The sequence below is a fragment of the Seriola dumerili genome, unplaced genomic scaffold (assembly GCF_002260705.1).
Source record: "Seriola dumerili isolate Sdu_G_001 unplaced genomic scaffold, Sdu_1.0 BDQW01000138.1, whole genome shotgun sequence".
Lineage (NCBI taxonomy): Eukaryota > Metazoa > Chordata > Actinopteri > Carangiformes > Carangidae > Seriola > Seriola dumerili.
In genome coordinates this window covers 5,183,223-5,203,816 of record NW_019174393.1, presented here as the reverse complement: position 1 = coordinate 5,203,816, position 20,594 = coordinate 5,183,223, and the positions used below count along the sequence as shown (strand labels likewise).

At 40.5% G+C, this 20,594-nt stretch overlaps 1 protein-coding gene across 2 annotated transcripts in view; it reads left to right on the top strand.

The window, feature by feature from the left end:
- Positions 1-20,137, top strand: part of lhfpl3 (LHFPL tetraspan subfamily member 3) — a 35,831-nt gene extending 15,694 nt beyond the window's left edge. For both annotated transcript variants that reach the window (XM_022749178.1, XM_022749177.1), the window contains 2 exons: positions 17,938-18,168; positions 20,094-20,137. In XM_022749178.1, coding sequence (XP_022604899.1) covers positions 17,938-18,168; positions 20,094-20,116 — 254 coding nt within the window. In that variant the 3' untranslated portion in view covers positions 20,117-20,137. The remainder of the gene's footprint in view (positions 1-17,937; positions 18,169-20,093) is intronic.
- Positions 20,138-20,594: the final 457 nt, after the last annotated feature.

Genomic DNA, 20,594 nt, shown 5'->3' with positions numbered 1-20,594 from the left:
AACCCTCAAGTAAAGGACCTCGTGATGTAACTTCTCCCAACACCACACATGATGTACATGTTCTTTAAGACCACCTATAAAGGCTTCATAAAGCTACGTCCTTTTGCTACGTTTACACCTGGCGTCCAACACATGAACCACAAGTGTTACTGACCTTGTTGTCTTTGCTAGCAGCTGTTGTGCAGTTAAATTCTGCGTTTTAACGCTACAGCTGCCTTTGCTGTTCCTCTTTTGTAGTATTTTGTGCAACTAATCAACTGCAGAGAAGACAACCTGCTTCATGTTCACAGCGGATCGGGCGTGCCCAGTGTACGTGACTGATCATTTAAATATGCGTTTTCAGGTCATCTGGGCGGAGATTGAGATCGTATTAGTGTGGGCATAGCCTAAAATGTAATCAGTGGCTTTGTTAATGGTTAATAAATTGTTTATTTATGCTATACAGATCAGTTATAAGCCATTAATAATAAGAACTTTGGTGTAGCCAGGTTGTGTAATTACAAGATCAGGATTTAAACAGAGATTCTGATTTATTCAGTATTCATTTGAGCTTTATTTAAGACAGAGCCCCAGAGCTTCACACTAAAAGGAGCTTTGACCCCCTTTCTGTATACAATCCATGTACACAGTTCACTGAAACAAATACATTTCGCAGTTTGACAGAAACTTATTTTGTCACTCAAAATGCGATATTTTTAACAACTGCACAAGAGCTCATTTTTGCCAAGACGCTGAAAAAGTTGATTTGACTGTGTAGCTGTCACTCTGTGGCTCTTTGACATCTGCAGGTAATCCAGTTAATCCATCAAACAAGAAACGGTTATGCATGAGCACACTCCAGAAAATATATGTTCCTTTCAATTTATTCTTATTTTTCTCGACTACATTTGAATTCACCAGCATGTCTGTGGGCTGTTCTCTGCTTTTTTATTTATTTATTTATTTTATTTTTTTTCATGTTGGCAGAAAAAACAGTTTGCGAAACTCAATTTGAAAGCTGACATGCATGGTATTTCCAAGATGTAAGCTTATAGTCTGTCACCATCTGAAAACAGCGGAGCCGAGGAAAAAAAGTTTGGATACTCTTTGAACAATAGCACCAAATATAGATATGAATATATATACAGCTGTATATTGAACCAAAGAATTGCAAGTCTATTTGTAAAGTTTCTTGGATAACAGGCTGTGTCAGAAAGGACAACTCTGTACATTAGGTTGCTGTTTTTGCTTTCTGTCTTGTCTTTTACTTTGCTTTGTGTATTATTAAGTAAGCAAAAGGGGCCATAAAACTACACTACACGCTACAGCCTTCTTTTTTCTTTTTGTAAACCAACGAATGACCAGCAGACAGCAGCTATATCAAGCCTCTGTTTGATCCATTAGATCCATTGTAGTTGTCGTTGTGTCCTCTACAGCGCTCTCTGACTGTTGTTAACACGTCTGTTCCTCTGCCGCCGGCTTTCACATGTGTGTGAGCCCAGAGGAGGGGCAGGCTTTATAGATTTCCCATCGGGGGTTTATCTTCTTGATCACTGGGCCGGGATGGAGAAGACAGCCGCTTGATTTATTCTCCTCCTCCTGAGTGAGGCAGCAGGACAAGGACATGGTGACCCATTTGAATCTATGTGCCTCGGCTAAGACTCTGTGTGTCCGCGCGTGTGCATTTGACTGATGTTCATTTCAATGTGTGAGTGTTTTGAGTTAATGAGTGATGTTGGTGTCCGCTGGTGTGGAAGAGACTGACGCACAGGCTCAGGTCTTTCTCATATATCAGACTCTCCGAGAGGCCTGTTATGACACCTGGCTGTCATTGTTTGAGGGTGAATGATGCTCAGATTCTCCTTGATTTATAGCAAATACACTTCAGTGAAGGTTGCACCACACACCCCAATTTTCAAGTTTTCAGAATAGCTGTAAAGGCTCTTTTCCAGTGACAGTAAGAAGTCATCACTTTAAGAAAGCTACTTTCCCATTCTAGCAGATATTACAAGTGATGCCATAAATGAAAAGTGGCTAATATACCACAGTTGTATTAATGGCATTTATTTACTTTATTTTACCCCCCATTTTAGTAGTTAAAGGAGCTATTTGTAAGTTTTGCTATCGCTACATAGCTAACGTTAGCATTAACAGCTGTACTTACCAGTCTAGAAGAAACATTGCGAGTTCGGCATCAAACTTCCTTCCTTTACTCGCCAAGAGCTGTCTCCGGTGGTGGAAATCAACCCTCTTGTTTTACTTCTATTTCTATCACTTCTTTACTTCTACTTAAGTTGCATGCTAACCAACTAGCCCCAGCCTGGATGGTCCATCTCAACACTTTCCAATACCGAGTCACTGTAGTGTCTAGGCTGCACTGGAGAAGTAGCACTGCTCAGAGGGCGTATTGTAACCTCTTGTATTGTAAACGCAACAATGGTGGAAGCTTTCTCCAATATTACCAAGTAAACAGCTGTTGATATAGTTATATATAGTTTTATTAATAAATGGTTTTAAACACATGGTAATATCTTTGTATTTAAATCTGCCTTTGTGACTCATCCTATACAACTATATAGTTGTACTGTACTGCAGCACTGTATTACCAATATCCTGTCATTCATTTTCTGTTTATACATGACTCTGCACTTATGCATGCTCACAGGAGTTAAAGGATTTGACAAATACATTAACAAACACTTACATCTGCTTACAACTACAGTACCTATACTTCACTGTAAACCATTTACCACCAGCTGCTTCTCTATCTCAGTGCTGCTCGATATTATGCACCACACCCCTCTGCCAGTTTCACCAGCACTTAAAACTGATGGGTAAAACTTTGCACTCTACAGCATTTATTCATCCCAGTGTTCGATCATGCCATATACTACAGTCTGTTTTCCAAATATCCAATTTATGGCTTACAAACTCCTTGTTCTGGTCATCTCTGTAGTCCTAAAGTGCAACCACATTTCCTCCACCAAAACACCAAAACAAAACTCAGATCCATTACATCTGCTCCTCCACAAATAGCTTTCTCAGCAGGACATTTCATTTGCACAATCCCATCCTCTCATCAATCAATAACTTCATATCAGATGAGGCAGATGTTTGATGACTGCAGCCTTTTAGCAATCTTACAGACTTGAAAACATCCAGAATATACTACTCTCCTGGACTGTCTGTGGCCACAGTGGGGAAGTTTAAGTGCTTCCTTAGGTTGAGTGAATCGAAACATGACAGGTGTTACTGAGTCATAAATGTCTACCTGATGTTTTCCTGCTGAAATTACCTCTTGCATAAAAAGACTGAATTGGACAGACTGAACCCAAATCCATTTAAATCAGTTTGCAAAGCCACAAGGCGTCTACTCCCGTTGCTTTCCCTCTGAGGAAAACGCCTAATTACACTGATCATCCGTCGACAATTATAACAGTGGTATTGAGCTGCAAAAATAGGAGGTGCGCCATGCTGTGTGGAAAACATGACTAACAATGTTAACATTTGAAATCATGTTGGCGGGGGGATTGAATCAAAGAAAGCTTAGTGAAAACTGGTGGCATAAGTAGAATACAAATGAGGTTCGAGCTTGAAGAGGACATCAAAAGGCTCCAGAGCTCATGTAGCGGCGCAGCGAGGGTTGTTATTTGATAAACTTAGCGGGGGGAGTTAAGGAGTTTGAGCCGTGGGAGTGTTTGCATCCCAGTGGACTTACTTGTGGTTACACCGGGGAAATAGCAGAGGAACAATGCTCCTCGCTGCACTCAGAGGATGCTCTTATAGGCTCTGAGGGAAGTGTTTTCTCAGGCGTGTGTGTGTGTGTGTGTGTGTGTGTGTGTGTGTGTGTGTGTGTGGGTTAACAGTTCTTCTACTCTGCAGTGTGTTTGTTTACAGACACCATCTTTTCGAAGGTCACAGATCAGAGAACACAGGCTGAGTGTGTGTGCGGAGCAAGAGAGGGGACGTGTGTTGTTTCAGCGATGTTCGCAGCCACCTCAGCCGCCCATTAGTGCTCTTCCTCCCTCCGAGCTTGCCGGTTGCCATGGAAACGTCTCTCCGTGCTGCTGATGCCGCCACTGCTGCTGGCAGCATCTTATCACTCCCTGCTCCGAGAGATCGCCAAAGCGAGCTGTTTGGAATCAGCGGGGTCCTTCAGGAGGTGCAGACAGAGAGGATTCACTCTGGGAAATGATTCAAGGTTCAAGGTGTCTCCATGACAACGTACATAGATTCAAGTGTCCCTCACCCCACTCGATTTGGCTGATCCATAAAGCCGTCTGCTCTCTTCAGGTCACAGGCACAGGTCAGGAGAGCGGTCCTGGAGCTGTGAAGTATCATAGCTGCATGATAAGTGACCAGAAGAGGGTTTCACCTCTCACATCAGTGCAGGAGTGACAACATCTCAAGAAGCTTTACAACACTTTTATGTCTCAAGTTACTTTAAAGCTGCGAATATCAACATTTGTCTATTAAAAATGGATCAAGGGACTAGAAGTAATGTGAAAGCCATTACGGATAATGGTGAACCCACAGGCAATTATCTGCCAACTCTGCAGTTCCTCTCAGCTCTGCAGAATCTTTTAGCAGCTTTCAGCTCACTGTTTTGGTTTTATGACCTGCAGCTTTAATGTTTTGGTTCATTCGCATCAGTGTAGTTTTTGGCCACAGCTGTGAACAGTGACAAACCTCTAAAAACCCACTGTCCACAGAAGGAGCATTTAGAAGCTGAAGAGCCAGATGTTTCCCTCAGGAGTTAGAAAACAGAGATAAAACGTAGTGAATATTGGATTTACATACATGGAAACTGCAGGTTCACTCATTCACTAAATACTTCATAGCGAGCAGTTTTTGCGTCAACACTGAGTCACACAACAGCAATTTTTGCTTTTACAAAATATTTATTATTTATCTTATTTCACTTTTTTTTTATTCTGTTGCAGGGCACTGTAAATTTCACACTCAAATAAAATAGCAGAAGTTAATTATAATGCACTATAGAATGAATAGGGAATGATTTCAGACACAGTCAACAAACTGGTATGGCTTTACCACTTTACCATTTGACATATTTGGAAACTTTGGGATCTGCACTTCTTTTTGTCAGAACAGCTACTAAATAAACCCTGTGAGGCGCTTAGATGAGAACTGATAAACTTCCTGAGCCACAGCCACCCCAGAAGTCCTTTAAGTACTCCAACATCTACAACTTCATCTGCCCGAGGAGACTGTGCAATAAGGTCAAAAGCTCCAGAACAGTAAATAGACCTTGTGGTTAGGCTGCGTAGTCAACAGGAGCTTCTACCGACTGACCCATCGGTGGGACAGCTCAGCATGCCACCATTGTCCCCATTCATACCAGCTTGCGTTTCGCCTTTCATGCCTCAGTGAGACAGTGCTCTGAATTTTTTTTTTTTCCTCCCCTCACATCATCAGTCATTAGAGATCAGTGCTGCAGAAAGAGAGGGAGTCAGAGAAGAGGAGGGGAAGGCTTGAAAGAAAGGGAAAAAAAAAAGAAGAGGGGAACATGTACTCTCTGCCATCACCACAGATCAGAGACACATTAGAAGTTACTGAAACGGAGTAGAGCAATCCCCTCGGCCCGACTTCAAAGGCAGACGGTTTTGGAGAGAAAATAAGGACAACCGTTAAAGATTCAGAAGAACTGCCAAAGTTGTCTACCACTTCAAGAACGCTGTCACCACGTCTGAGGGAGCTAAGAGAAGAGAGAGCACTTAGATGATATGGCGATTGATCGCACATGTAACATACCTGGGATTATTGTGAATCAAACATTCAGTGGATTGATTGTTCTAAATGAAATCTGACCATCTGGGCTTCTCTCTGGGCTTTTCCTTACCCTCCAAATGAGAAGAGGAAAAAAATGTGTTCCTGTTGTTTTATTCCTTGCCTCTCACCTCACATGCCCGCCGCTGAGCCATGGCAGTATTGAGCTTCACAAACACGATCACTGTAGGGGGATTTTAGCTTTACTGACAGCGGCCATACAAGGCTTAACACGTGTTTTTCTTCTGTCTGGGATGAAGAGTGGAGCCTGTTTGGCAGATTTACTCCTCAGGTTCAGCAGTGGGAGCTGTTAATTAATGGGAACACCTGTTCTAAATCACCCTATACCCCCCCCCCCCATAGGTTTGTTGGAGGAAAAACAGGGGGGTCCTCCTGTACTTCCAGAGAACAAAATCTGCTTTGGATTATGCGCATGTGTGAGGATATGTTGCTCATATTAGTGTGCAGACTGCTCCGGAGGGTTTGGACATATGGCAGGGCTTTATTCACCAGAAGAGATGACATAGAAGGGGGATGGAGGGAGAAAACAAGAGAGGCTTTTTGTGACACATTCACACCACAGAACTCCGGTGTTGGTGTAGTCCTGACACTTGTAGTCATCCGTACAAATCCACATATCAGCTGGAGCAGTGACTGCAGGCAGCCCGTCTCCATGGCGATGCAGGCAGCACACCCCCCCCCCCCCCCCCCCCCCTTTCCAAGTGCTGATTGGATCCTCGACGTAGGGAGCGACCTCTCAGTCCCGAACATGTTTTGTGCTCCGAAGAAATCAGAGGAAACTTTGATTAGAGCTGGTTTGAAAACTCAGAAGAAGAAGAAGAGTGTTCCAACTAGGACTGACTTCAAACAAGACGCGCTACAAAATCTGAGGCGGCATCAGTGTTTGGATGCAACTTCTGAAATCGTCTCCTGTGTACTGTAAGGCAGCAGGGGGCCTCATGCATGAGAGGAAGCATCAGAAGGAGGAGAACAATACCTCTGCCCAGGAGGATTATCGTAATAACTTTTATGCAGATTATCACAAAAAGAAGAAAAGCTTTGTTTCTGCGGTGCTGCCTTTGCTGAGGGGTTTTTAAAAAGGGCCACTGGAGGTATCTTAAAATAATCCTCATTTGCTTACACACTTGTGAGCATCACATTTGTGCAGGCTTTGTTCTCACATCATCATACACTATGAGGCTTCAAGCCATTGTCATTACATGAACTTATATTATTTAACATTTTCTTCGAAGGAGTAGCCTCATCTGCCCCCCTCTTAACAGCAATTGTCCAATCACATGTCAAGCTTTAATGGGTTTCTCCACATGTTGAGGTGGTATGTGCGTGGGGGTGTAGTAAGAGCAAATACTGTTATTTTACTCTTTTTATTTTTACTCTGCTGTAATTTAAAGAGTTTGGAGGATGGTGTCTTTTTTTCTTTTTTTTTTTAGCCTTTCTAAAACTGAAAACAGGAACAGTTTAAACAGTCACTGCAGTAAACACAGCACTTAGCGTGTGTGGCTAACTAACTTAACACTGACACAACTAAGGGAGCACTTTATATTTTGGGTTACAAGTTACGTTAAAAATAAACTCTGTTCACAGCAGCACATCCCCTGTGTAACATCTTCCCACTGTGTGGAAGCCGGTCTTAGATGCTACTACATAGTTAAACCATGTGTTGGCTTAGTTTACAATAATAGAGACTTATTAGTGAGTCCTCGTACTAAAAGCTCTTTCTCTTGAACTTTATTTGAAAAACAGATGTGAATATAGGAACAGTAAAACATAACTTATATTGGTCATGGTTGTCCAAGTGTGTGAGCTAAGCAGCTAAACAGGATTATGTCTGATCTTATATTTTTCCTTATCATTCTTATCATCCAAGTTATAATTAGCTCTTCACTGCTTTGCAAGAACAATGATGTTTCCCTTATTCATTTTTGTTCCCTACACTCCCTACGTTTATTTCTATGTCTTCTACTTGGATCATGGACTAGGGGGAATGCTAACTTTTACCATGGGACATGTATATCATGTATTATAAAGCCAGGTTAATATATGCAAGCCTTTTACAGGTTTGATTTGAAGGTTACATATTTTACACTTTTCCAGTGTTTTATTTTAGGTTTTGATCGATAACAAGATATGATGTCTAGATAGATTTGTGGTTTTAAGAACCGAAAACCATCTCAGTTATATCTCCTCCCTCAGGCTTCTCTCTGGAGCTCTAGTAACAACAGGTCATGAGCCAATCAAAAGAGAGGAGGCTCTGAGCCTCTCTGCTGATTGGCTGACTGACTTTCTGATGGATCGAATAAAATATGGCAGAGTTCAGGAAAACATGCCAAAGAAACCAAATCCTTCAAGGTTGGATGGTGGGTCTGGTTAAACTGGGCTTGGGGCATGGCTGAGGGCGATGACTGCTTTGTTGTGACATCACAAAGTTACATAAGTCCTGACGGCTGGTTTTAAGGCTCAGTTTCTGAATACAGGCTGTGTGCATTTCTCTGTGGACTGAGGCTTTGATATTTTCACAGTATTAATATAGAACCTGGGGGGGGGGGGGGGGGGGTCAATTACCCTCTGCCGAGTTTCTACTATTACATTAGCTTTAAATGAAGGTGTGTATGACCTTGAATCAAAGTCAGCTGTTTCTCCCTTGATGTTGATAAAGCACTAATAATATAATAACTCTTGCACTTGTGTTTGGCCTGCTCTCAGAACAGGCCTGAGCTGCTGCGCCTCCCTCTGCTCAGAGATGATTAGATTGTAAATTTGATCCTCAATCAATTTTATTGCTCTCCCTTCTCAAGGGACCGTCCCCAAACTACCTTGTGTTTGACACTGGGTAAAATTTTACTTTGCTTTTCAATAAACTGAATGAGAACAGTCTAACGGTGGAGGGCATCCTATAGTGCATAAATAAAAAGTGGATTAGCTAGTCTTTTTTCCCCCTGACTTGACTGAAGTGAGTCTGCTTTATGTCTCTGAAGTGTGGTTTCTCTGTCTGTGTGCTATTCTCTGAAGGAGGAGCGTGCTCTGTCTGGAGCTGCATTTTTAAACAGCGACTTTCATTCCCTTCATGTCTCAGATCAGGGGTATTGGGATTCCAATCTTGTAACCCTTGTTCCTGCCTCATTCCTCCAGTGCTAACTCCCCCTCCGCTCTGCCTTGTCGTCTCAGCCCACACCTGAAATTGACACATGAATGAAACAAACATACATCACACATATATCTTCTCATATTAATATCCGATTTTCAGGCTCTCTCCCGATATCTAATGATTCTAATCATCTCATCCTCATTCCTTATTGTTTTCCTGTAATGTTACACATCCTCACAAACAAACACCTCACAGCCTCTAATGTTATTTTAAGCCTGAGCTACATACATCAACCACCTGTCTCTTCTACTATTTGTTCCTCATTTCCTGTCTTTATTCTTTCTTCCTCTCCTTCTTCTCCTCACTTTTGTCTTGTCACTTCATCTTTGCTTTATCTTCCTCACCTCTCCTTCCCCTTCTCCCTCCTTATCATCCACAGTGACAACAGCAACATGGTATTGTTTGTTATAGAAGGTGAAGAGGGAAAGAAACAAGGGCATGCAGAAGGTCTCTTTGTTTCAGCCTGGGTGGCCCCGAGTGACCCCAGTCAGTGTCTAAATCACAGCGAATTGTTGAGGCTGAAAACAGCCGTCACCACATCCACTCATTAACATTTCAGCACCACAGTGAATGGACAGCTCCCTGTCAGGATTACACTGTGAACAGGGAAGGGAAGTTTAGCTTCTTGCTAAATTGGTGTCATTTATATTTTGCCATGTTAATTGTCCATTTTGCTTAAAAGTTTAAATTTGGTTTAGACAGTTGATGCTGTCATGTTTTTCATTGATGGTTTTTCATTTTGTTATTTACCAAGGAAATTTACTGGAAATATATGGCAATTGTCCTTAACAGAAATTACAGTTATAAATCACCTTTCTTTTTATGAAACTTTTAGACTATAGGACCTTTTTAAAATAAAAACATACCAAAAAATTGAAACATGAATTTACATTTTTATTAAGAAAGTAAGAAAAAAAAAACATTATTTATGCAAAGGAGCTGTTTGTAAGTTTTGCTATTGTTACATAGCCAACATTAGCATTAACAACTGTTTACTTCCTTACTCATTCTTGACAAGAGCTTCAGGCATCGCTGCATTTACAAGACAAGATGTTATAGTATGTCCTTTTTAGCAGCGCACTTCTTAAGGGAAGACTGGAGGCTACAGTGACTCGGTATCTGAAAGTTACAAGGCAGGCCAACCAGGCTGCAGCAACTGGTTAGTATGCTAACTAAGTGATAGAAATAGAAGGAAACGAAGAGTTAATATTGTCGTTGCTTTCCACCACTGGACACAGCTTTTGTCGAGTAAAGGAATAATTTTTGATGAACTCACAACATTTCATCTAGACTAGTAAGTAAACAGCTGTTAATGCTAAAGTTGGCTATGTACCAATAGCAAAAACTTAGAAATAGCTCCTTTAAATAAATAAATAAATATGTGTTTCTAATTAATCAAAATTCTCTTTGTACACATTTTGTTGTTTTTTGCTCTATATTTACTCATACATTACAGTGGAGAGATGGATTAATGACGTTTTTCATGTAATAACATGCCACAGTTTTTATTGTTAGTCTATCATCAGACCTATTTTACACTCCTGGCCGTGGTACCATTACTATTTGATGTGAGAGCTGATGTGCTTTCATCTCCTGGCTTGTTAATGAAGCGCTGAGTGAAGCATGTTGCTGATGCCAATGTTCATAAAAATCCTAATAATATAATAAGATAATATACTGGTAGGTTTTCACAGGCTGAGTCCACAGTCACTAACTGTCAGTATACTGATATTAATTTACATTTATCTTGCTCACTGACACTATACAGCTCATTGATACACTTTACACATTGCATGCAGTGCTCCTTCTTTTTTCCCCTGGATTAAGTGGTGTTGGGGTTTACACTATAATCCTGCTATTTACCATGCTACATAGAGAGGAAACTGTGATTGAAGTGTAGTTTTAGTTGATACCCACATATTCATATTAATTTTTCCATCTTATGCATCATGCAACATGTGACTTTGTGAAACACAAAGACTAGAAGTGAAGTGAAGTGACTTGACAGCAGCCCATTAATCAGCTGTGCCGGTGATCGAATGCACAGACAAACCCTGTGAATCGGTGGACCTAATACAAGAGGTGTTAATGAGGGTGGTATGCGGCAGGATTCGTGTTGAAAATAATACTCCCTTCCCTCTGCCTTATCTTTCAGCTAACACACACACACACACACATGCAAACACATGCTCACTCAGTCCTCTGTGGAGCAGAAGGGATCAGGGCAGGGGGGTGAAGAGAGGGAGGAGGGGGAGGTATTTTGTCCTCATACCTTCTTGCATCTGCCAGTTTCCGCCCCAATTAACTTCCATTAATATAATTTGCCATGGTCCACCTTGATGCTGATGCACAGTGCATACAGTATGAGCTCTCTGCCTTACTCCCTGTATCTCCAGCCCTCCACCACTCATGCACACACACACAAACACACCTGCACCTGCACTCACACTCCCTCAATAAGCGTGATGTTTAAAAGAACATGAATCGAACAAAGTAGACAGCCACAGCTGGTCCTGTGAAATGCACCATAATAATGAGTGGCTTGATGTGTGTGTGTGTTGTGTTTGGGGGGGGGGGGGGGGGGGGGTGGACACAGGAGTCTAGATTATGACACCTCCTCTTCTGATTGTCCCTGGGGTCGCTGCCAAACAGCTGTCAGATGGGAAACCTTCGAGGAGAGAGAAAGTGTGTTGAGTGTGTGTGTGTGTGTGTGTCTATCTATAGAGAGAGAGAAATCAAGGGCTTTCAAAATCAGTAAGAAGATGCTTGAAAAACTTTTTAATGGCAAACTTATTCTATGCGACTCTTGACTCCCATGCGGTGACATAATTTCCCTTTGAGTATCAATAAATAATAAGATGTGTGTAATGACAGGATATCATATAGTGAGCTGAACTACATATTATACCGTCCTATCTCCGTAATCAGTTCCCTCAGCACTGCCATGGATGTGTAGAGTCAGGAGGACTATGATGAGTGGGCACCCATGGGAGACGAGAGATCCAAACCTCCAACAATCTGACAGCAGCAGCAGCAGCAGCAGCACACACATTCACATGCAAACTTAAACACACAGATGTGTAAATGTGCAGCCTGGCAGGGCCTCCTAAAGCAGTATCTTAAGCAGGGAAAGTAAAAATGTATTTGTAGAGCAGCTTTCAAACACAGAGCCAATTCTAAGGGCTTTAAATAAGAACATTTTAACAGCATGAACAGGGACGTGAGGTCAGTCAAAACAGAGTAAAATGACACCAAAACCCGAGGAAAGAAGAAAAATAGAAAAGAATAATGCAATAATGAAATGCCCCAAATTTAATAAAGGAAATATAAGTGCATGAGAGATAATTAAAGCCACTATATATAGAATTGTTATGTGATTTTTGTGTCTTTCAAATTATTCTTAGGGTCTTTTCTATCCCAATGAAAACTGGTTTAGTCCGTGTGTTGCATTTGTTGGTTTCTCTCCTGGTGGATGGAACCGAAGTCAGGAAAGTGGCTTCAATCAAAGGCTCAGGAAATATAGTTGTTTTTTTTTTTATTTAGGATGGCTAAAACTTGGGCCCATGTAGTTGTTGTTTGTAGTGTTTAGTTGTTAATGGTGTTGTTGTATTCTTTAATGCTCCTCTAGAGCTTTTGATCACATCAAATGACATCACTATTTCCTGGAGATGTTGTAGATCAAGTGTCAAGTATCTGGTGCTATGATCAAAAGCTCCAGAACAGCTAAATGGACCTTGAGGTTGGATCGTTTTGTCTATTTTCTAGGTCAAGAATGAACTTTGAAGCTCTTTTCTTTACATGTTAAGACATGAAGCTGGAGAAACAGTCCAAAAACTAAAAATATTAAATTAATGTTTTATAAGATTTAAAACAAAGAAAAATCTCCAGATTTGCGAAGCTGAAACTTGTTATTTTTACCAGATAAAATAACTTAAACAGCAACTTAACACCAACTGAAAATCTTGTTTTTGATGCAGTGATGCAGAAGTGTACTCCAGAGTGTGTTGGTACACTGTGATGTCATCACTGCTGGGTGTGGTTACTGGGGCAACAGAGGCTGTTAAGTTGCTGTTATGGATGAATTAACTCTCAAAATAGTGTCCCTGAACTAATCAATTAATCCACTAACCATATCAACACTTTTAATTGGCTTGACTTCAACTTTACTTCAGTTGTTATTATTAATGAAAAACATGTATGCAAAACCAAACCAATCCACTACTGTCTAGGAATCCAGAATAATTCCGCTCTTCAAAAACGACTTGATCAAAGAAAGAAATATGCGTGATCTAAAGCCTCCCAAGTTACCAGAGACGAGAGGGTGAGATGTAACAGTGTTCACTAATTGACCTCCTCCTCTCTCTGCGGTGGAGAGTTTCTCTCAGGAGTCCAGAATCAACTTTACTAACCACCTCCTGCAGTGTTAGAGTACTACAATCCTGAATGAAGCTTTCATTCTAGAAGCCTGTTTCTGAACGTTTTTTACACACCCAGTGAGCTCGATTTTTCGGTCGACCTAAATCATTTGAAGCATTGAATGCTGTTTTATGCCAATATAAATGTAACCCTGAGCTTTTAGTTTGTGCGTTTTGAGAGCATCACTCATTTGAAGACTCGAAATGAGCTGACATGATTCCTCGTCTGAGGGTTTCATAATATCTTTTATTATTTATGGCAGGGATTGTGCACAGGCTGCTGCTTTCGCTCTGTAGCAGCGCAGGCTGAATTGATGTTGAGATGAGGGGAATTTATTTATCAGGAGATGAAGAAGCTGATCCCATTGGCTTACCCCTGTTGTTACTGCATGTTTTACTGTAGCTGCATGCCATTTGTAGGATTGTTGTAGCTACACGACACTCTGTGCAAGCCCAAAAACAAAACAATTTTGCAAATGATAAAAGATCAGCCTCAGCCTATTTTAGAGACAGTGTTGGGGATAGAAATGATTTTTGTTTCATCTTTTCATCTTTGCAGATAATGGCAGCAAAAAAAGATTAGATTCAGTACATTTTTTAAAACAGGAAACAAAGTGCAATTACAGGAATTGTTTAGGTATTGAAGCTGAAAGGATGATAATAAGATTGGTCAGTGAGAAGAAGTGGAATTTTACATTATATTTCTTATGTACTTTTATGCTGCATATCTGGCTTTAGTTACACTTACACTTTTGCTTTTGTGACATCACACCTGCAGCTCCTGGAAGCTGATGCCTGAACCACCCAAATGGACATATTGAGGAATTCAGATGAGAGTCAGAAAGACAAACCAGTGTCTCTTTGATCTCCTGTATTTCTCTTCTACTCAAACTCTGCGGGATACTTAAGATTTTCCATTGAGATGACGTGCAGTTCAGCTCATTCTATTAATATTAGAGCTGAAAGCCTGCAGGAGCGGGTTGTTTACACAGGAGGGATGTGTGTGCACTGTACCAAATCCTCTAATATGAATAAAAAGAAATCAACACTACTACACGTTGGTAAAAAGACATGGCAAAAATTTAGAGTTTTGAGTAGATGAAAAAAACATTTCCTACAGATCAGAACAGCCAAGAATTCAAATTCTGTCATGCAGGTGTTGTAAGTTAGGATCTGACAAAAAAAAGGATGGAAGCTGTGTCAAAAACAGATGAAAAAAATACAGGAAAACAAATAAAAATGACATTCCTGATTAGCACTTTGTCTCCATTGTGCAACAAAAAGCGGCAGTGAGTCAAAAATACATTTGCAACAGGATGTTTAGTCTAATAAAAATAATATAAAGAAATGTATTCACAACAGTCTGCTGCAGCTGCTTTAAACTGCTTTTTCTCCTTTGCTCTGAAAAAATTGATCTCCAAACTCAGGAAGGCAGAGGGAAAGTCAATAGTCTCACTGCCTTCTGGGAAATGTAGGCGTAGGATATGGATTAGAGGGCTTTTGCATCAATACTGGTTATTATTACAGTAGCTTGTTGCTGCTGTTATTGATACAATTTGTGAGAAGGATTTGACTCATGAATGAGAGAAAAAACAGACATGAGAGAGGAGGGAGGGTACACACCCAGGACATCTCTGCTCCTCCTCTGTCTCTTACATGGACTGCATGTAAAGGTCTCTGCCTCACTGCTGTACCACTCTGTCTTTCGTCTTATTGTAGTGGCCACAAAGAGAGCAAAAGGGAGAGGAGGGTAATATGCCGAACTGAATGGGAGGGGCAAGAGTCTCTGACATTTCCGGAGATTATCCATCTGTTTAGTTGCTGGAAGCTCACATTAGTATGCTAACCTGATATACTGCCTCTGTACTTGTAAGGACCTTGAATGACATAATACACACAGTGGCTCCTATCATCACAACTACATGCCTTATATGACCTCAGTCCTTAACCTAAATCTAACAACTGCGGGGCAGAATTTGACTACAAAGTGACACAAAACGAATAAAATTAGACGCAAAACAAATACAAAGAGATGCAAAGTGGGTACAAAGTCACATCAAGTGACCAGCAAGAGACACGCAACGAGTATGACCTAACACAAAATGACTACAATGAAATGCAAAACGACAAAGAGAAATAAAACAATTAAAAATAGATGCAGAATGACCACAAAGAGATGCAAAACGAGTAAAAAGTGACACAAAACAACCACAAAGAGACACTAAACGAGTAAAAATAGGTGCAAAATGATCAAACACAAGGAGATCAGTCCTCACCTGTCCAATTTTGGTGAGCCTGTGCCCACTGCAGCCTCAGATTTCTGCTCTTGGCTGACAGGAGTGGAACCCGATGTGGCCTCTGCTGTTGTGGCCCATCTGCCTCAAGGTACGACGTGTTGTGCATTCAGAGATGCTTTCCTGCTCAACACAGTTGTAGTGCAGAGTGGTTATCTGAGTTACCGTAGCCTTTCTGTCAGCTCCAACCAGTCTGGCCGTTCTCCTCTGACCTCTCTCAACAACAAGGCGTTTCTGTCCACAGAGCTGCTGCTCACTTCATTCTCCCATCTGACAACAGCAATCATGCCACATTCAAAATCAATGAGATCACGAGTTTTCCTCAATCTGATGTTTGATGTTAACATTAACTGAAGCTCCTGATCTGTATCTGCAGGATTGCATTGCTGCCATATGAGTGAGTGTATACTTAAAACTAAACACTGCCCATCCCTAGATTGGCCTTTAAAATATACTACACAATCATACAATAAAATTACCATACAGTTATGACCGTACATATCATTTAACATAAAGTTTTCCTTGTTTTGATAGTTTTAAAATTGTTAAAATCATCATATTTCACACTGTCTGAATCATATAAGCCTACAATAGATTCTGTATAAGCTTGTTTCAATTCTCTATTGAAGCTATATTATTTAGTTTACACTTCTAATCTAAGCTGTTTTTATAGCTGCAACATCACATCAAAGCCATCTGTCATCACATCCCCTTCAAGGGGATGTGATCCCAAAATAAAAAAAGGTCCCAAATCACCAATCCTACAATTCCCATAAACCCTGAACCTCTTTCAGACTCCACACCCTGCAGGCTTTCTGTTAAAAATGTACAGTCATCATCAGGGTTATTTTGTCAGACTTTGGAAAGCTCCCCTGAAGCCACAGATATCAGATGCCATGTGTAAAATCAGTGGAGTGCCCCTTTAACCTTAGCCAAACCCCAGGTCTTAACCATCAAACATCCAAAGCATCCTCCCTTTCCAAAAAACATCCTCATTTTCATTATCTAAAACTCAAATTGGCCCTCACAAAGGTGCAAATTAAAATAACATTGATTCACAAAACCTCTGACAATCTCTTAGCAGCACTGTCAACAAATAAATACAGACCTCTGAGACCCACAGATGATTTGATTGCCTCGAATGACTGTGAGTGAGTGTGAAAGTGAAAACGGCTCTCTACTGGCAGCAAAAGTGTTGTTAGATGACTCCGCTCTCTAACAGCTCAGTCTGTCATTGTCAGCCATGCAGCAGACGGCTAATGGAGGCAGCCCGACTCACCACATGGTGCTGTGACGTGTGGCAACATATTCTGTCTTTCCGCCTTCTTCTTCACCTCTCTGTCCTGCCTCTGCACTGCTGTCCCCTCTTTTCATTTTAATCTCTTACTCCTGCATCTTTCTCTTTTTAAAATCACTAATATATATTTTATTTCTCATAGAGCTGTGGTTCCCAGACTTTTTTTTTTTTCTGACATACCTCCACAGCTGTTTCAGCCATGTAACAGTAATTTACAACTGAATTGTCAATATTTAGGTTTGAGCAAGTTTGCACTCGTACTACTACAACGTGGATTGGCAGCTTTAAGTTTTAATCTATTTCAACTGCTAACTTTGTGCTTTTGGCTAACTATATCAACAATTCAACAATTTTATTCATTACTTTTAGCTAACTTCTGTATTTCAACAGTTTATACATGACTAACTATTTTGAATTTTTCATCATTAATTTTTTCGTTACTTAGCTAACTAGCCTATTTCAAATTTCCTGCTCACTTGCTAAGTACTCCAATTTTTAACCCTGTTTGGCTATATTGTCTCTTTTCTTCCTTAATTCAAATATGTGGATATGTTTTTTAATCAAATAACAATTTTAATTGTTTAATTGAGTCTGTTGAGAGTTGGTTGAGTTTGTACCCTATAGCAACTGCTCTGGGGTAAATAGAGAGAGTATGTTAGTACAGTATAATATTCTTTTATTTCTCTGTTAGTTTTGGCACTCAAACCATAACCTGAATCATCATGAATCAAATTACAATAAATAAAAACAATATTTTAGTAAAGCATTTCTCATCTTTAACTATACTTCAAGCTTAAACTGTGACTGAAACTCCACAACACCTCCCCTATGCACAATGTTTTTACACTTAGTACTGTACCCTTCAGTCTTATGCATTTTTTATAAATACTGATGTGTTTTATGCTGTACACAGTGTTCCGAATCCAGAACAAGGCCCTCCCTCGGTAGCCAATAAGCCATCTACAAACACTAACTTATTTTTCTCTCCTCCTGATCCAGGTACATGTCTGATCCTGGGTTGCATGATCTACCCAGATGGCTGGGACAGTGATGAGGTGAAGCGGATGTGTGGCGAGCAGACGGACAAGTACACACTGGGAGCCTGCTCGGTGCGTTGGGCCTACATCCTGGCCATCATGGGCATCCTGGATGCTCTCATCCTCTCCTTCCTGGCCTTCGTCCTCGGAAACCGCCAGGACAGTCTGATGTCTGAGGAGCTGCTGGGAGACAGTAAGACCAAACACGTCCTCATACATCTCTAAACTACAACATTCAATGGTGTTTTAGACAATGGTGTGCTTTCAACTTTATGACTACAGTTTGGGGCAGGTCCTTTTCAAACCCATCAAGAAACTGTTTTTTTTTTACTTTGAATTTGACCTCCCTGAATGGAAGTAAAGGCCTCCAGTCAGGTTATAAAAAATCTGACATTTCCTTGCCATTTTGGAATGGGATGTTACATTCACACATGGGTTTGATGTTAAGGCGTCCAAATACTTTTGTCCATGCAGCGTAATAGAGCTGGCAGCATGTCATCAATCTGGCAATTATATATTCTGATTATTATTATATTATCAAAATCGCCGTGGATTTTCTTCTGATTGAAATCAATCTGAGCGATTGCAGGAAAACAAATAAACGTATTACTGCTGCACAAACCATTTGTCCTCTTCAGCCATCAAATTAACAGTTGAAAATGAGTCAGGCTGATCGGGGAAGGTTGCTCTTTGGATAAACTGCTCGCTATTCACAGATGTGTGCAACCTGTGACATGGGCTTTGCTTTAAAGGGTCACAAGCCAAAAAAAGGTTGGGAAACACCGGACTAACTGATTAACCAGCTAATCTTTTCAGCACTTAAATCTGGAGTAAGGACAGGCGAGTCCAGGACAAGTCATAATACATTCTTCACCTGATTTGTTGCTGTTTCAATATAGAAACACCAAATCAGTAATAGTCAGTCCAAATCCATTTCAGGATAGTTTGTGGATGCTTTTTAACAGTGACAGCTTGATACACAACAAAAAATAAAAGCTGCAGTGCAATTACACCTGAAATGAGATACAGGCTAACAAAACAAAGCAAGTGCCACTAAACTTATTAAGAAATCAATCTGAGCACAGGCCTGAGTGTCTCTGTCTTTGAATATCATCCTGGTCCTGTCAAGATTTTATTTCACTGTGATACATTTTTTGTTCTTAATTTTCCTTTCCTTTAAATGTCAATACAGTAATGAGAGACTACACATCAAAGACTTCATCTGATTCCTGCTGCCATACCACACATCCCGCCAGCAGCTTGAAATTAAAACGTCCCTCCTTTTTTTTTTCTTGCATAATTTCACATGCACAAGCTATTAATTTGCATACATTAGATGGAAGTTATACACCACCTGCTCGGCTGCTTTTGCTCGCTTCTGTTACCAATGAGATTTTTCTTTTTTTGATTGGACAAGATGACAACTGCACTTGGACCCAAAGAGAATGATTAAAACAGTGAAGAGGCAGGAAGGACGGGAGAATACAGATGAAGGAGGACGGACGATAAAAAGCAATGAGGGAAAGATGGGTGACAGAGAGGAAGAATGCACCAATAGCAAGGGTTAATTGAAGCCTGGGGATGCTGGACAGAGTCATGAATTACTAATGGCTGTTTACACAGCTTGCTGCCAGCCTGTCTAAATGAATCACAGCCACCCTATCAGCCAGGACACAGTCGCCTCTTAGCTCGTATATGCAAAATGACTGGGAGGAAGAAGCCATTATCAACCTAGAGACCGGAGAGGGAGGACAAGACAGAGGGGAGGAGAGAGAGGGATAATGAGTCGAGGAAGAGGAGAAGAGAGAGAAAGAGGCAGATGTACATGAAATATTAGCCCGAGAGAGAAAATGGGGGATTCATCAAACAGAACATGAAGTTTAAATGGGATGTTTTTCTTATCTTGTCACTCAAGAGAATTGATAGTGACACCTGTCCAAGTTAAAAAAAATAAATAAATAAAAACTAAAAAAAAACACAGGGGTGTTTTAATTCTGCAGCTGTAGTTGCCTTTAAGGAGACAACTGTTGGTTTTATGTAACACTGCCACCTGCTGGTTAAAATGTGAAAGATGTTTTATCCTCTCCGTACTGAATTGGTTTCTCTTTTTCCCCACAGAGAGCGGTAATAACGCCATATAACTTCTGGTATGAGTAAAGCAGTCACACACACACAGGTAAGGATGTAATTTGAGTGTAATGAAATCCATCTTCATCTTTAAATTGATGCTAATATTACTGCACCACAAGTTAGGGTTTGATTTTTCAACATCACAATAAACTTTATCCTCTTAACACTGAGCTTTCTCATTTTACTTCCCTTCAAGTCCCTGAAAACCTGGTTTCAAATGGTATGCATTTTATGTAACGTTATGTATTTTTTACAAAATGAGCAACAATTGAAGTTTAACACTGAGTTTAACATTAGGTAGATACTTCTTTGTAACTGACATCACTGAGTCAGACTCTGTTTTCCACTCGCTCTAAATCAGGTCACTTAATGTTATTGAAATCCAATGTGCCACCATCCTGTAGTTGCTGTTCAACAAAAATTACAAATTTGTCTTGCTTTTGATTATTTGATGGTACTGCTATTCCCATCACCACATTATATTATATT